Genomic DNA, 14,162 nt, shown 5'->3' with positions numbered 1-14,162 from the left:
AAATTTGGTTTCTAAAAATTTACATTCCATAAACCACATAAACATCAGTAAAATTTTCTGACCTATTGTCATACTTTCAAAAATTAGGTAAAGCAAAATAGTGTAGTGGAAGGTTCAATGGACTTGGATGGGGGAGGCTGGAGAATTCTAGATCCTTCCATTCTGCTAACTTCCTTTGAACATGTAATTTCTCTGGCCTCAGTTTTCTCAATGAAATTTCTAAAGTCCTTTCAACGTACATAATTTTAAATAAGCCAGCTTCTTGGCCCATGAAAATGTCTGGAGTCGGCAACAAGAGATGTACTTCATATAAATAACAGAGTTTATCCAAACAAATCTGCCTTCCCCTTAGGTAAGTATTTCTTTTGACACCTGATTTCAGAGGCTTCCACAGGAACAGTACCTGGAAGACAGTGAGGCCTGGTTCTCTGAGGTGCCCTGCGTCAGGTCCACTTGCCTGGGGCTTAATATCCACCCCCCCACAACCCCAAACCAACCCAAACGTGCACATCCTGCCTTCTGGATCCCACCAGTTTGGTGACACAGAAACACACTAATGTCACTAATATGCAAATGGCTAAGGACCATTCTCTTCTCATCCTTATCTGGGTCTTAAGGGAGTTTTTTATTGAGAAGCAGTATGATGGTGCCATGGAGTTAGAAGCTCAACTCTCCATCTCCCGGACGGTGCCTAAGTTACCTGGGCTCTCTGAGCCTTGTTTCCTCAGCTGTGGAATGGTGCTTAGAGTACACAAACCTTCAAAGCTTCTTGTGAGGGTTAGAGATAGTGAACTAGGGTGGTGGATGGTATAAACAGGGGCTAAAGAAATGATATTCAGATTGTTACTGGAATTAGCATGGCGTAGGCACTGGTGGGGAAGAGTTTCTCAATCTCACTGTTGTTACAGGAAAGAAAGTAAATTGCTCTCGATCACCCACACTGGTCACGCAGAGAAGGGCTCTTTGCAGGCAGTGGTTAAGAACACAGGTCCCAGGGCTGGGCTGCCTGCATTCTTACCCCAGCTCTGCCATTTACTAGCTTTGCGCTCTGGATTTCTTTGAGTCTCAGGTTGCTCATATATAAATAGGGATGGTAATAGTATTTACCCCTTTGGGAGGTTTTGAGAGTTAAGTAAGAGAATGCAAGTAAAGTGCCTGGCATACGGTAAGTAGACCATAAATGGTAGCAATTTCCCTGATTTTCAGGGAATTTTATCACTTTTACAGGGCACAAATTTTATATAGAGCATGATAACACTATATTTTAAACAAGCAAATCTACAAACAAAGACTAGAAGAAAATATAATGAAGTATTAGTAGTTGGTTGGGTGGGGGAGGATCGTGATTTTCTTGGTTTGGGTTTTCTGTATTCACCAAGCTGTTCTTAATGAAAATGATGTTACGATAACTGCAAAAATATAGAGAAAATTATAAAAAGCAATCATATTTGCTCATTATTTGTATGTTTAGGAACATTTAAACATTTTCTAACTGCTTTCCTTTGGGCAGCCTCTTCAAATTACTAAGGAAGTAGGAGATCTCATATGTATAGGTTTTTAGAAAAAGCAATCATCATTTTGATAAAGCAGTTCCTTTATTTGGCTACTATGGATTAAACAACTACCATGTGGACAGTATTATCCCAGAAAATAATAATTGGACCATTGCTAGCTATTGACCATCTCTGGGGAGCTGGGCACCGGCGGGCACTTTAAGTACGTTTATGAGCACATCTTGATTCAGTGTTGGAAGCAGGATTTTTTTTTTTTTTTTTTATATTTGTATTTGTATGGAAATATGTATGGAAATATGTTAATATAAATGTTTCAGACATTACATGAAATTTCTAAAAATCTTATATTTGTATTTGTATGGAAATATGTATGGAAATATGTTAATATAAATGTTTCAGACATTACATGAAATTTCTAAAAATCTTATATGTTCTGGTATAATGTTATAAGTAATAATCCTAGTTATTACTTTAAAATGTATATCTCAGAAATAACTAATTTTCTTGTCAACTGCATTATTATGAACTTTCATCAAATCTTTAACCGTGGTCATTTTTAAGTCTTTTGTCATTTACAGACAGTTCTGGGTGTACTCTGATGATTTTGCAAATATGTTCCTATAAAGGGTTTCATCTTCAAGAAATTCATGGAAAAGACTCTGACAAGTACAGGTTTCTGGTAACTGACTGTACTGCTAAACTGAATGAATAAGCATTTTCAGAACTCTAATGAAAAACTGATGAACTCATAAAAGTGCTAACAAAAGATCAAGATGAAAAAAAAATTAATTACATGGGACTGAGTGAACTGATGAGGATGAGTATAATTTTTGTGACTTTCTGTCTGAATTAAAAAAAAAAAAAAAAAAAAAAAATCCCACAAGGACTCAGAGGCAAAGAATATACAAATCAATTTTCACTGCAAAGTAAAGGAGCTGTTACAGTGGAGGATTACTGGACTGAATGTCAATATTATGACATAGTATGAGTGTGTTTCATGTTTGGTAATTGCAATCATTGTTGCTTTTGTTGTGGTCATCCATGTACAATGCTTGGTGTCAGTCTATTTATGTCTTGTAAAAATAAAATACAGTGTGTGTGTGTGTGAAAAAAAAAAAAAAAAAAAAAAAAAAAAAAAAAAAAAAAAGAAAAGGCCTCCTGCTCAGAGTCTCAGGGGACCAGAAATTGGTCACCCCAAAGCAGTGCTCCTCAAGCAGACCATTTCACAGGGAAACCATGAGGGAGTAAGCTAGGCTGGTCCGCAGGCTGTAGGGCAGACAAGAGGCCGAGAGCACTGTCTCCAGGCCCAACCACCAGTGTGGGGCAGTTCTCCTCTGCCCCCTCGATGTTGCCTACCAAGTGACCCCCAAGGACACACCCTCCAGCTGACCCTGCAGGATCCTGCCCCCAGGCCACAGGCAAGGCCTGGATGGAGGCCGGATGTTCCTTGGCCTGGTGCCAGGCCTCCCAGAGGGCTGACACTGTGGCCGCAGCTCGCTTGCCCACCAGCCTGCCTGGCCCCGACAGTGTCCTTGGGTGAGGAGAGGCGTGGCCCCCACTGCCCACCCGCAGACGGGCTGACGCAAGGACAGGAGGCTGCAGCAGAACCCGGTTTATTCTGCCTCGCAAGGGTGGTCCTGAGAGTGCCAGGTGCCACCCTGTCCGGGGCGGAGGGAGGGCCCAAGGGCTGGTTAAGGCCAGTGGCGGGAGACGCGGGGGGATAGGCAGCCCCTGGAATGCAGTGAGGCCAGGCTGAGGCCCGGAGGCAGCTGTGGTAGGCCGGGGCGATGCCCCTGCTGCCCAGGGAGGAAGGCACCGGGCTGGGGCCAGGCCATGGCTACGGGGCCATGACCCAGGCCACACGGGCACCCCGGGAAGTGGGGCACAGGGTCACAGGACACGAAACATGAAACACAGGCACACGAGTAAGCACGTGGACAAGTGCACACAGGTTCACAGGCCAGAGGAACACCCGGTCTCAGCTGGACACATGGACACCATGGTGGTGTCATACAGACCACAGGGGACACATGGACTCGACGGCCACAGGGGACAGCCCTGGGCCATGGACTGCGAGGGACAGGGGAAGGGGGCCTTTTGGCACGACTGCACTGGAATCGCGAGAAGGGGGCGCTGGGGGCAGCCCATGCGCAGACCCCGGGGCTCAGTCCGTCTTCCACACTTTGTTGAGCAGCTTCACCACCTCGTCGTAGATGACGAACACGATGGCCACGTCCAGGCACACCCGGCGCAGGCGGGGGACGGTGCCCTTGTAGAACGCCTTGGGCCCCTCGTTCCTCAGGATCTGCAGGCCGCGGTCCCACGTTTTGCGGTACTTGTGAGCCTCCAGGCCCTGCATCCAGGTCTTGATCATGTCCAGAGGAGTGTTCCCACGGACACTGGCTGTGCCTGTGATGGCTCCAAACACACCAGTGATCAGAAGGGTTCATGGGCTTGTTGGGGTTGTCCCCTTGGTACCAGTTGCACAAGGAGGTCACGACGAAGAAGAGAATGGCCTGGTTGGATCCCTGCTTCAGCACGGTGGCCACGAGGCCCTGGTACGTCCCCTTCAGCCCTCGTTCCCAAACGATCTCCCTGACCCCGTGGAAGAATCCTCTGTATTTGGGGCTGGGGGAGGTCTGGTCATGGATGAACTTTACCTTGATGGTCTCCATGGGACACACGACCACCACGGCATCTGCCACACCGGCACCCAGGCCGCACTGCAGCCCGCGCGTGCTGTCTAGCCGTCCCTGGGCGTCCCGCATGTGGTTGCTGAGAAACTCGAACATCCCGAGCCGGACAGCCGCCTTCGGGATGGAGCCGTAAAGCAGGGAGATGAGGCCGCGGTACAGGCCCGGGACGCCATGGTTGTGGACCGTCCGCTGCACGCAGTCCCCGATGCCCTGGTAGCGCGGCGGGTGCAAGCGCTTGTCCAGCTGCAGCTGCGTCTTCACGTACTCGGTGGGGAAGGTGATGCAGATTTCGATGTCGCCTGCCAGGATCGCCTTCCCCGGGTGTGTGATGGTGGCCTTCCTGGGCACGGGCGCCCCTGCCGCCAGAGCGCGGGGCGCGGCTCTGGAGGGCGGGGTGGGGGGCCCGGAGGCGGCCTCTCTTCTAACAGGGGTTAGAAGAGATGGGCTTGAATTGGGTGCTGTTCTTGGTGTTTCCTGGGGAGCAGTGAGTGATATACCTGGAGATACAGGTCTGATACAGGGTCTTGTGTGCCTGGTTAATGAGAGGTGGGCAGATGGGAGCACATAAAGGTTTCGGAGGCACTGAGATCAGCAAAGCTGTCCTTGAGGATGATGAATCCCATCAGGAAGGCGGGCTGGGCTGGGACAAGGTAGAAGTGAGGTGCTGTCACTTCTGAGACTAAGGTGGCAAACACGAAAATGCAAAGAAAGGGATCAATCTATCCAAGAGATGTTACAAAAATCCTTTATGGGTTTTGGTGATTAGAGAGCAGAATGATCAAAGATGTTGTCTAGGTTCTAGAACTGGGGAAGAAGAACAGTTCTGCTGATAGAAATGAGTCACTGTAAACAAACGGAGCCCAGCTTGAAGAGAAGCAAGTTGAATTTCGGAAAAGTTGAGTTTGCGGTGATGACCAGATCTCCAGATAGAACTGTCTAGTGAGCAGGTGGAGATCTGAAACTGGAGCTGGGAGTTAAGGGGGAGGCCAAGTGTATGGATCTCGGAGTCATTTGAAATGACAACATATATGGAAATTAATTTCTCACAAATTAACCTTTTAAAACTAGAATGCACGAATAATTCTTAGTTTACCAGATCTGAAAGTTTATCCCTCGTGAGAGAAAACAAATCACACGCAGACATCAGAAGTGTATTTTATAAGTCATGTTTTGGGAATTCCCTGGTGGTCCAGTGGTTAAGAATCGCCTTCCAATGCAGGGGACGCAGGTTCGATCCCTGGTTGGGGAACTAAGATCCCACATGCCGTGGGGCAACTAAGCCCGCGAGCTGCAACTACTGAGCCTGTGCACTCTAGGGCCCGCATGCCACAACTAGAGAGAAGCCTGCGCGCTGCAACGAAAGATCCTGCATGCCACATAAATAAATACTAAAAAAAAAATGTAGAGGGAACAAAACATTAAGGATCTATTTTTTTTTAAAAAAAGTCATGTTTTGAAAAGCTGAAGTGGCCACTAACTGTTTTTTAATTGTCTTTGACAAACTAGAAACTGCATGGACTTTGATTACTTCTTAGGAATCTTGCTCATTTCATTTTACCCTAAATTCAAAAACTGGACGTTAACAGAGAAAGAATGCACAGCTTAACTGAATTCAGCTGATCTCTTCTGCTATTTCTGTCTGTAAGTATTTGGGTTCTTTCCATTAAAGAAAGCAGTACTTTTAGAGGAGGAAAGTGCCTCTTAGGTGATAAAAATCTAGCTCAGATACTAGAGTTCCAAGTTGTGGCCTTCTGACTTGGATAAACACACCCTCCTGCACCGGCAATGGTTAAAGGCTTCTTTGAGGAGAAGGCCCAGTGTTCCTTTGAGGATGTTTGTAACTGTTCTCTACAAACTCGGCACACACGCCAGCAGGCTGGAGCTGGTTCACTGGCTGAGTGTCTTCACAAGGAAGCACGTGTTAGAACACGCCCGCAGCCTACTGCTCTTTCCACCTTGTTGCAAAGCCTCAGAGAAGACCTGGGGGACGTGGTTAGGACAGGGGCGAGGAGAATCATTCCATTCCCACTCCCAGTGCCCTGTTCACATGGAGACACTTTGGTCTGTGCTTAAACATCACATGAGGGCTTCCCTGGTGGCGCACTAGTTAAGAATCTGCCTGCCAATGCAGGGGACACGGGTTCAATCCCTGGTCCAGAAAGATCCCACATGCTGTGGAGCAACTAAGCTCGTGTGCCACAATTACTGAGCCTGTACTCTAGAGCCCGCGAGCCACAACTACCGAGCCCGCGTGCCTAGAGCCCGTGCACCGCAACGAAGAGTAGCCCCCGCTCGCTGCAACTAGAGAAAGCCCGCGCACAGAAACAAAGACCCAATGCAGCCAAAATATAAATAAATAAATTTAAAAATAAAATAAAATGATGGCTGGAACACCACATAATTGAAGAGCACAGCGAGACCGCTGGACTGAGTCACTCTGAAGAGCTGCAGTTTCTGAAAGTTGAAGTTGTGTCTCCAACTGATGTCCGGATTGGCACTTCAGGGTGTCAGGGCACACTCTGAAATCACTTGCCAAGCTTGTGTTTGTGCACACGAGTGTTTTCCTGAAGGAAATCTAGAGTTTTTATTTGATCTCAAAGGGGACCAAGACCCAAATAAGGTTAAGAATCATTGTTTATCCAGTGGGATAAGGGCTTTCTTAAAGCACCCACCGCCCTGGCTTCCTAGAGCGCCTGTAATGAACCCAGGCGAGACTTCTCACAGCGTGGCTGCATGACCGTCAAGAGCGGCCACCCTCCGGACCTGGCAGTCTCAACAGCGGCAGCCACTGCTCCTTGGCGGCGACATCTAGTCTTTTTCTTCACGTGGTGCTTCTGTCTGCCCCTCCCCCTTGCTCTCTCTTTCTTTCCTCCTCTTCCTTCTTCTCTTCTTTTCTACTGAATTTGGTGCCAGCATTTAAGAAAATCTCATTTCACATAAAAACCCAGATTCCTGGCTGCTCCTGAAAATCAGAAGATCTGGCAACACTGGGCTCTCCTTTTGTGCGACAAGAATCAGCTGAAGCTGAGTATCTGAGCAGCTGCCCCCTTCACACAGGGCCAGCTGGCTCCAGTTTGCTGCAGTCCTCACCCAGCTGGTTTCCTCGTTTCCATGAGCTGCCTGACCCCTGTGGATGTTTGTGTTTTCACAACCTATTCCATAAGGTGATGCCTACAGGGTCTGCCGATGAGTGTACGACATTTCTAGGTTGACTGGCCTTAGGTTAGAAAGCTTCTGGAGTTCTATAAGCTTACTTATTGCTGAGAAAGTGATTGCTTATGAGGTTTCCCACACATTTTTCTACATTACCGCTTCTATTCTGCTTTAGCCTCAGAGGCTCAGTAGACCGTGTGTGTGAAAGGCTGTGGATGAACCTGAGGGCAGGGGCCAAGTCTAAAAATTCTAAGTCAGCTTTATTCTCATCATATTCTCACGGACCTAGCTCAAAATGAGTGAGAGTCCGGGGGGTTCCTATTTATCAAATATTTCAGTAGAGGCCTTTAAAACACTTATTTTAATTTTTTGGATGTATTACTTACTTGCTGGTTCTGAGAGACAGTGTAATGCATCTCAGTTTTAAAATCAGAAGACAGGTTCTGACTCCCAGCTTCGCTATGAGCCATGAGATCACAGGCAAATTATTCATTCTCTCCGAGGCTCACATCAGCATATAGAAGCAATGGGGTTACTGCTCCTGATCTCACAGGGCTGCCCTGAGCGTGAAGAGCACAACTCATAGGAAGTGCTCAATAAACGTGGTCCCTTCTTCCACAGCACGTTCCAGTGGGTGACATTTCCCAACCCATACAAGTAAGGAATCCCTAAGCTGGTGGTTCTCACGCCCATGCCATATAACCAACAACTTCCGCTACCATGTAACATTTATTTATTTATTTATTGAAATGACCATTTGCTTTTATTGCAAGAGACATGGACACTTTTTATTTTATTTTTTTTGGCTGCGCCACACAGCATGTGGGATCTTAGTTCCCCAACCAGGGATTGAACCTGTGCCCCTTGCAGTGGAGGCATGGAGTCCTAACCCCTGGACCGCCAGGGAATTCCCGACCATGTAACTTTTTAACACCTGGAGAGATATTACTTCCAGAGGAGCACACCATCTCTAAAGTGGCAATGTCAAGAAATGGCATAAAATCTTACAAAGCATTAACATGTGAAATATGACATGAATATGCACATATGAACAAACTGTACAGCTTACTTTTTCTAGAATGTTCATGGGTTAGGTCTGTTGGCACAACTGATAGGAAACAATTATCACAAGATATCTATCACCATGACCCTATGTATGTTCTCCCAAAGAAATACCTAACTGACATGGTATAGTTATCCGAAAATCCATGGGAAAAGAAAAAAGGGCTGGGACACATATACTGTCCCAATAATTCTATGTAACTGAAGACCCTAGAATGAATTTGGCTATTTTGTCCCTGGAAGGAAAGTTGTTGGTCAAGTGCTTATCTGTGGATTTATCCAGAGGGTTATTCTCCAGGAGGAGGCAGGGGCACTGCTGTAACCTATTTCATTGTTTAATCACTCAACTCACATTTAAGAAAATTAATATAATAATTTTTATTGAGTTTATCAAAGAAGATTGCATTAATTCTGAGTTTAAGAATTTTTATACCTTAGCTTCTGAAGACTTCATTATGTGATGACTGTTAACTCTTTAGAAAGTGTAATTATCAAGCTGTTTGGTTCAGTGTTATATAATTATGGTTCTACCTCTTCACTCAACAAAACACTGATTGTGACTATAATACATACCTAACGTTTTATGAATAATCTTTTGAAGAGCTAATTTATTGGGATTCTAGCCTGAAAAATATGATCTCAATCACTTCTTACCAGAGATGTTCACTGCAAGAATAAAAAGCTTTTGGCTTTAGATGGGTCTCTAGTTAGGTTATTTCTCCTCATTACATATTACCCGACAACAGAGAATAATGACAATTGCTGATATTTACTGAGCCCTTACATAATGTGAGAGGCACAACAATCTTATGGGATAGTTACTACTATCATCTCCATTTTACTGATGAGAAAATGGAGACCTAATTAGTATAGGACAGAGCCAGGTTTTGTTTGTTTGTTTTTTTAAACAACAACAACACAATTTCTTCTTTTTTTTTTTTTGGCCATGCTGTGCAGCATGCGGGATCCCCAACCAGGGGTCGGACCCATGCCCCCTGCAGTGGAAGCGTGGGGTCTTAACCCCTGGACCACCAGGAGATTCAGAGCCACGTTTTAAATGATGGTCTGACATAAAGCCTGTCCTCGTAACACTATATTGGTCTAGGCCACGTCATAGAGGGGCCACTGCGAAGCTGAGAAATCCAAACTAGAATCTGACATCACTGCATTTTGGAACATGTGGACTCCAGCTTGTGGCTGTTAGGGTGAGCATGCTGTTCCTCATATGAGATAAATAAGCAGAAATATTCACAAGAGATATAGGGGTGAGGGTGCTTGGGTGAACCCCCATTTCTGGCACCAGCCCCCCCAGTCCACCCCTGGGGACACCACTATAAACACTAGCAGAATGCTACAGACATTATCAAATGTCCAAAGAGGGACCACCTATTTCTCGTGATTATGAGATAAAAAGAAATGTGTCCAAATGTAAGCAAGGCAAAGGTCAGAAACGGCAAATAAAACAGAACATGATATGTACTTCTTGCAGGTGGCGGAAGCTGGCTTTCATTAACTTGAGAGAAGCATTTCCAGGCTCTTACTGTACAAAACTTTGTGTTTTTCCAACTCCAATTGAGTGGAGTTCCAACTCCAACTCCAATAGACAAAACTTTGTCTATCTTCCAAGAAAACAGACAGATTTTCTTTCTAGACAGGGTCAGAAATCACTAGGGCAAAGGCAGCTAGCTAGCTCACTGGACACTGACCAGCTGCCTGCAATTTGAGACCCTGTGATTTACTGCCTGTGAGTGGTGCTGGGCAAGACAAGAGCACACGGGGAAGTGTGCCCTGGTCACCCCTCTTCCGTGTCTGCTCTGTGGCATATATTCAACGACCTATCTCGTATGAAACACTGGAGATGCCTAATGACTCAGAAAGTGATCAAAAACTACTGGTGGTTACCAGTAACCCACACCTTAGCTATTGGGTTTTAAACTATTCCCTTACGATTCACACATTCTAAACTAACAAATCCTTTTCAGGTTTTGCACACTGATGGTTGAGTAGTCTTTGCCTCTCTGACCAAATTCTGAGCTCCTGAAGGTCAGGAACCAAGCCAGAGAATTCTATCATTGTACCTGACAGCAACTGGCACAAAGCTGAGTTCTAGATATTTGTAGCTGAAAATCAAGTCCACAAATCTTTGACTTCTTTCACAGAAGTTTCTTAGAACTTCCGTCAGAATCACCTGGGAAGTTTGGTGAACTCAAAGATATTTGGCAGAGAGGCCCAAGAATGTTCATTTAAACAAGCCCCTTAGAATATTCTTATGTACATGGATGTTTGGGAACTAGAGAGCTGTTACATACAAATAAACACTTACATGCCTAAGTATATGTGTCATACAAGGTATAGGCGAGATATTAACAAAATCAAGTTTAAATAACACTTGCAATCTCATTTCCTCTTCTCTCTAGTCCCTCCTCTCGCCACTGTCTGAATCATCCTCCTGGAGCAAAATTCTGATCAAGTCCTTCCTTTGCTCAAAACCTTCCCAACTGTGAGAATATAAAACCTATGGCCATAAGCTTGTCATTTAAGAATCTTTATGGCCCAGCTGCAGTCAACATAACTTTTTAACTAAGAGCACAAACTCTGGGGCCAAAATGACTGAATTCAAATCCCAAAGCCTGCAATTATTAGTTGTGTGACCTCAGGCAAGTCACTTAACCTCTCTGTGCCTCAGATTCTTCATCTGTAAAATGGGAATATGAATAGGACCTGCCTGATAGGGTTGTTGGCAGGATTAAATGAATTAATGCATGCACAGCACTAATAGTGCCTGGCACATAGTAAGTGCAAAATAAGTGTTAGCTATTACTATTATCCTGATTACCTCCTACTCTTCACCTACTCACACATTATACTCTAGTCCCACCTATTAATTCCTGCTCCTTGGGCATTTTTTCATATCACCCTGTTCCCTCCACTTGTAACACAGCGCCACACCATCTCTGGGTCAAAAGTGTCCAACTGACAAGACCCAATTCAACTGTCACTTGAAAATCTTTAATAACTAACTCCCCTCATAACCCAAATTAATCTTCCTGCCTCTGTGCATTAGTGTAACTTTTATTTGTGCATGTTTTCTTATCTCCTAGACTATGATTTCCCTGGAGAGGCTGGTATAGTTGAAACAGTATGGTCTTAAAGGTTAGACAGACCTGGGTTCCAAACCAGATCACATTTATCTGCTCTGAGCCTCCTATTTCCCATTTATAAGTTCAGGATAATAACACCTCCTTTGAAGGAAGCTTAAATGACAAATTCTATCTATAGATATTCAAAAAGTCTGCTGTATGGTTGATTGGTATTGTTAATAGTGGTATTTATTTAGTGCCAGCTATGTAGGTAGTACCAGTGCCAAATACTGGAGATTAAAAAAAAAAAGACAGAACTGCCCTGGAGAAGCACAATTTTTCCATCAAGTTTATGGAGATATGGGTTTGTATATCCCTAGGCTGGCTTGTTTACAAAATAGCTGTGACAAGAACAAACAAAACAACCCAACCCACACGTGCACTCTGCGTCAGCTCTGGGGTGCGTCCGGGGAAGACAGCAAAACTCCTTTCTATTGACGTTTCAGAGAGTGACATCAAGACCACCTACAAAGGACCGACCAATGGGCTTCGGCGGGGAGGACCCAACGGGGACTGTTGAGGGCATGACAGCACCTGGCTCTTCCTCCTCCCCACCAAAGTTGGGGGGCCGCCTTCTGCCCGCCAAAGATCCCCAGTTTGACATGCCCTGACTCTCTTTTGCCTTTTTTTCTTTTCTTTTCTTTTTTTTTTTCTTAAAGAAAACTCCCTTTTGCAAAAGTCCAGATTTCTGAGCCGTGAGCTCAGAATCACAAGAGCTGGGACTGTCACTCTGGGATTTCACTTTCCCCTTTCTGTGCGTCCGTTACCCTCTTTTAAAACTAGAGCAATCGTTCAGCCTTGGGGCTGGAACGTGCCCGGCCAGTCAGACCCGAAGCCCAGCCTGGCGTCTATCAGAAGCCTGGTCAATTCTGCACGCGCTGTATAGGCTGCGACCCGCGCTCCCGGGGGCGGGCGCCCTGTCGTCTCCCTCCAAGGTGTGTGGAAGCGACGTCCCCTCCCTCTCGCCTTAGGGAGATCCTGGAACTACAGGCTCGGACTCTGACCCTGGAGGGGACACAGGTGAGGCCAAGAGACCGGCCGTGCCGAGGTGGGCTCTCGGTAAGGGATGGAGAAGCTGGCCAAGCGGGGGTCCACTCCCCGCGGCCAGGACCGCGGCTGCTCAGGACCGGGGCTGCTCAGGACCGGGGCCTGGGAGGAGAAAGCCCGCGCACCGCTCGGAGCCCGTCCTCCACATCCGCGGTCCACACCCCGCCCCCAAATCGAGCCCGGGCCGCCCACTGGCCATCCTCCGCCAAACCGCTGCTTACCGCCGCGCTCATCCCGGGGCCGAACTGGCCATCGACGCCCGCCTGGACCCCAGCGTAAGCAAAGGAAGAGGTAACGGCTGCACTTCCGGAAGTAACCTAGGACTGACTGCGGAGGAGAGTGCCCCCGGCCCGCGACCATAGAGGAGAGGCTGCACCCGTTCCCTAACCCCCTCGACCCTGCGCCCTCCCCGCTGCCTAGAGCGGCCACTCTTGGGCCGGGGAGGTCCGCGCAGGCGTACTACCGCCGGTCCCGCCCCTTACTCTTGGATGCACAGACCTTGAGCCAGGGCTTTTCACCGAGAAGGTGAGGCTGTTGTGGTATTTGATCATCCAGGGTGGCTGTTATTATATCTGCAGGAAACAGCTTTGCCCGGAAATTAAAATTATATTACAAGACCGTACTGTACTCGCCACAATTTTTTTTTGCCTTTACATTTTATGCAGAAAATCAGAGAACCATGGCTAGATTTCCATTTGCAGTATTAAGAAGAATCGGAATTAAAATGACTTTCTTATCACCACGTTTTTTTTTCCCCAGCGTCTTGGTTCGTTAAGAATTCATGAGGATTACCTGTTTTAAATCACTGGCCTGGAGATTGTTAAATCGATAATTTTGGATGATTATTTTTTTCTAGCAATCAAATGGGCAAAGAGTAAAAAGATTGGTAATGTTCTGTGCTAGTGCCAGGAGTGTATGACTCATTTTCTGGAGGATAGTCTGGCAATAGGTATCAGCATATTTTAAAAAAATTGCCGTGAAAGATACATAGCAAAATTTACCATTTTAACCATTTTCAAGTGTGCAGTTCAGTGGCACTAACTGTATCCACGTTGTTGTGCCGTCATCACCACCATCCAGGACGTTATCATCTTCCAAAACTGAAAGTCCATACCCATTCAACAATTACCAATAGTTCCTTCCCCAGCCTCTGGTAACCACCATTCTACTTTCTGTTCAAGAATTTGACTACTCTAGGTACCACATATAAGTGGAATCATACAGTGTTTGTCTTGTTGTGACTGGCTTATTTCACTTAGCAAATGTCCTCCAGGTTCATCTACTTTGTAGCATGTGTCAGAATTTCCCTCTGTTTAAAGGCAGAATAAAATTCCACTGTAGGTATACGTGACGTTTTGTGTATCCATTCATCTGATGATAGATGCTTGGGTTGTTTCCACTTTTTGGCTATTGTGAATTATACTGCTATGAACATGGGTGTACAAAAACCTATTCAAACCTCTACTTTCAATTATTTTGGGTGTATGCCCAGAAGTGGAATTGCTGCATTATATGATAATACTATTTTTAATTTTTTAAAGAAGGACCAT

General features: G+C 45.9%; 2 protein-coding genes across 5 annotated transcripts in view; both read right to left on the bottom strand.

Annotated features, from left to right (window-relative positions):
- BFAR (bifunctional apoptosis regulator) overlaps positions 1 to 13,093 on the bottom strand; it is a 32,544-nt gene extending 19,451 nt beyond the window's left edge. For 2 of the 4 annotated variants that reach the window (XM_036825919.1, XM_036825918.1), the window contains exon 1: positions 12,834 to 13,087. The gene's annotated coding sequence lies outside the window, so the exon portion shown is untranslated. Of the gene's footprint in view, positions 1 to 12,833 lie in introns of all 4 variants that reach the window. The other 2 variants (XM_036825921.1, XM_036825920.1) reach the window with 2 other exon arrangements.
- On the bottom strand, positions 3,186 to 13,625 carry LOC118881646 (tricarboxylate transport protein, mitochondrial-like). Its single transcript, XM_036826772.1, is given in 4 exon segments — positions 3,186 to 3,954; positions 3,956 to 4,684; positions 12,738 to 12,875; positions 13,614 to 13,625. Coding segments are annotated over 4 exon segments (1,155 nt in total). The 3' UTR covers positions 3,186 to 3,678.
- Positions 13,626 to 14,162: the final 537 nt, after the last annotated feature.

Source organism: Balaenoptera musculus, chromosome 15, assembly GCF_009873245.2.
Source record: "Balaenoptera musculus isolate JJ_BM4_2016_0621 chromosome 15, mBalMus1.pri.v3, whole genome shotgun sequence".
Classification (NCBI taxonomy): domain Eukaryota; kingdom Metazoa; phylum Chordata; class Mammalia; order Artiodactyla; family Balaenopteridae; genus Balaenoptera; species Balaenoptera musculus.
Note: the sequence above shows the minus strand (reverse complement) of the source record. Positions and strands in the feature narration are given on the sequence as shown.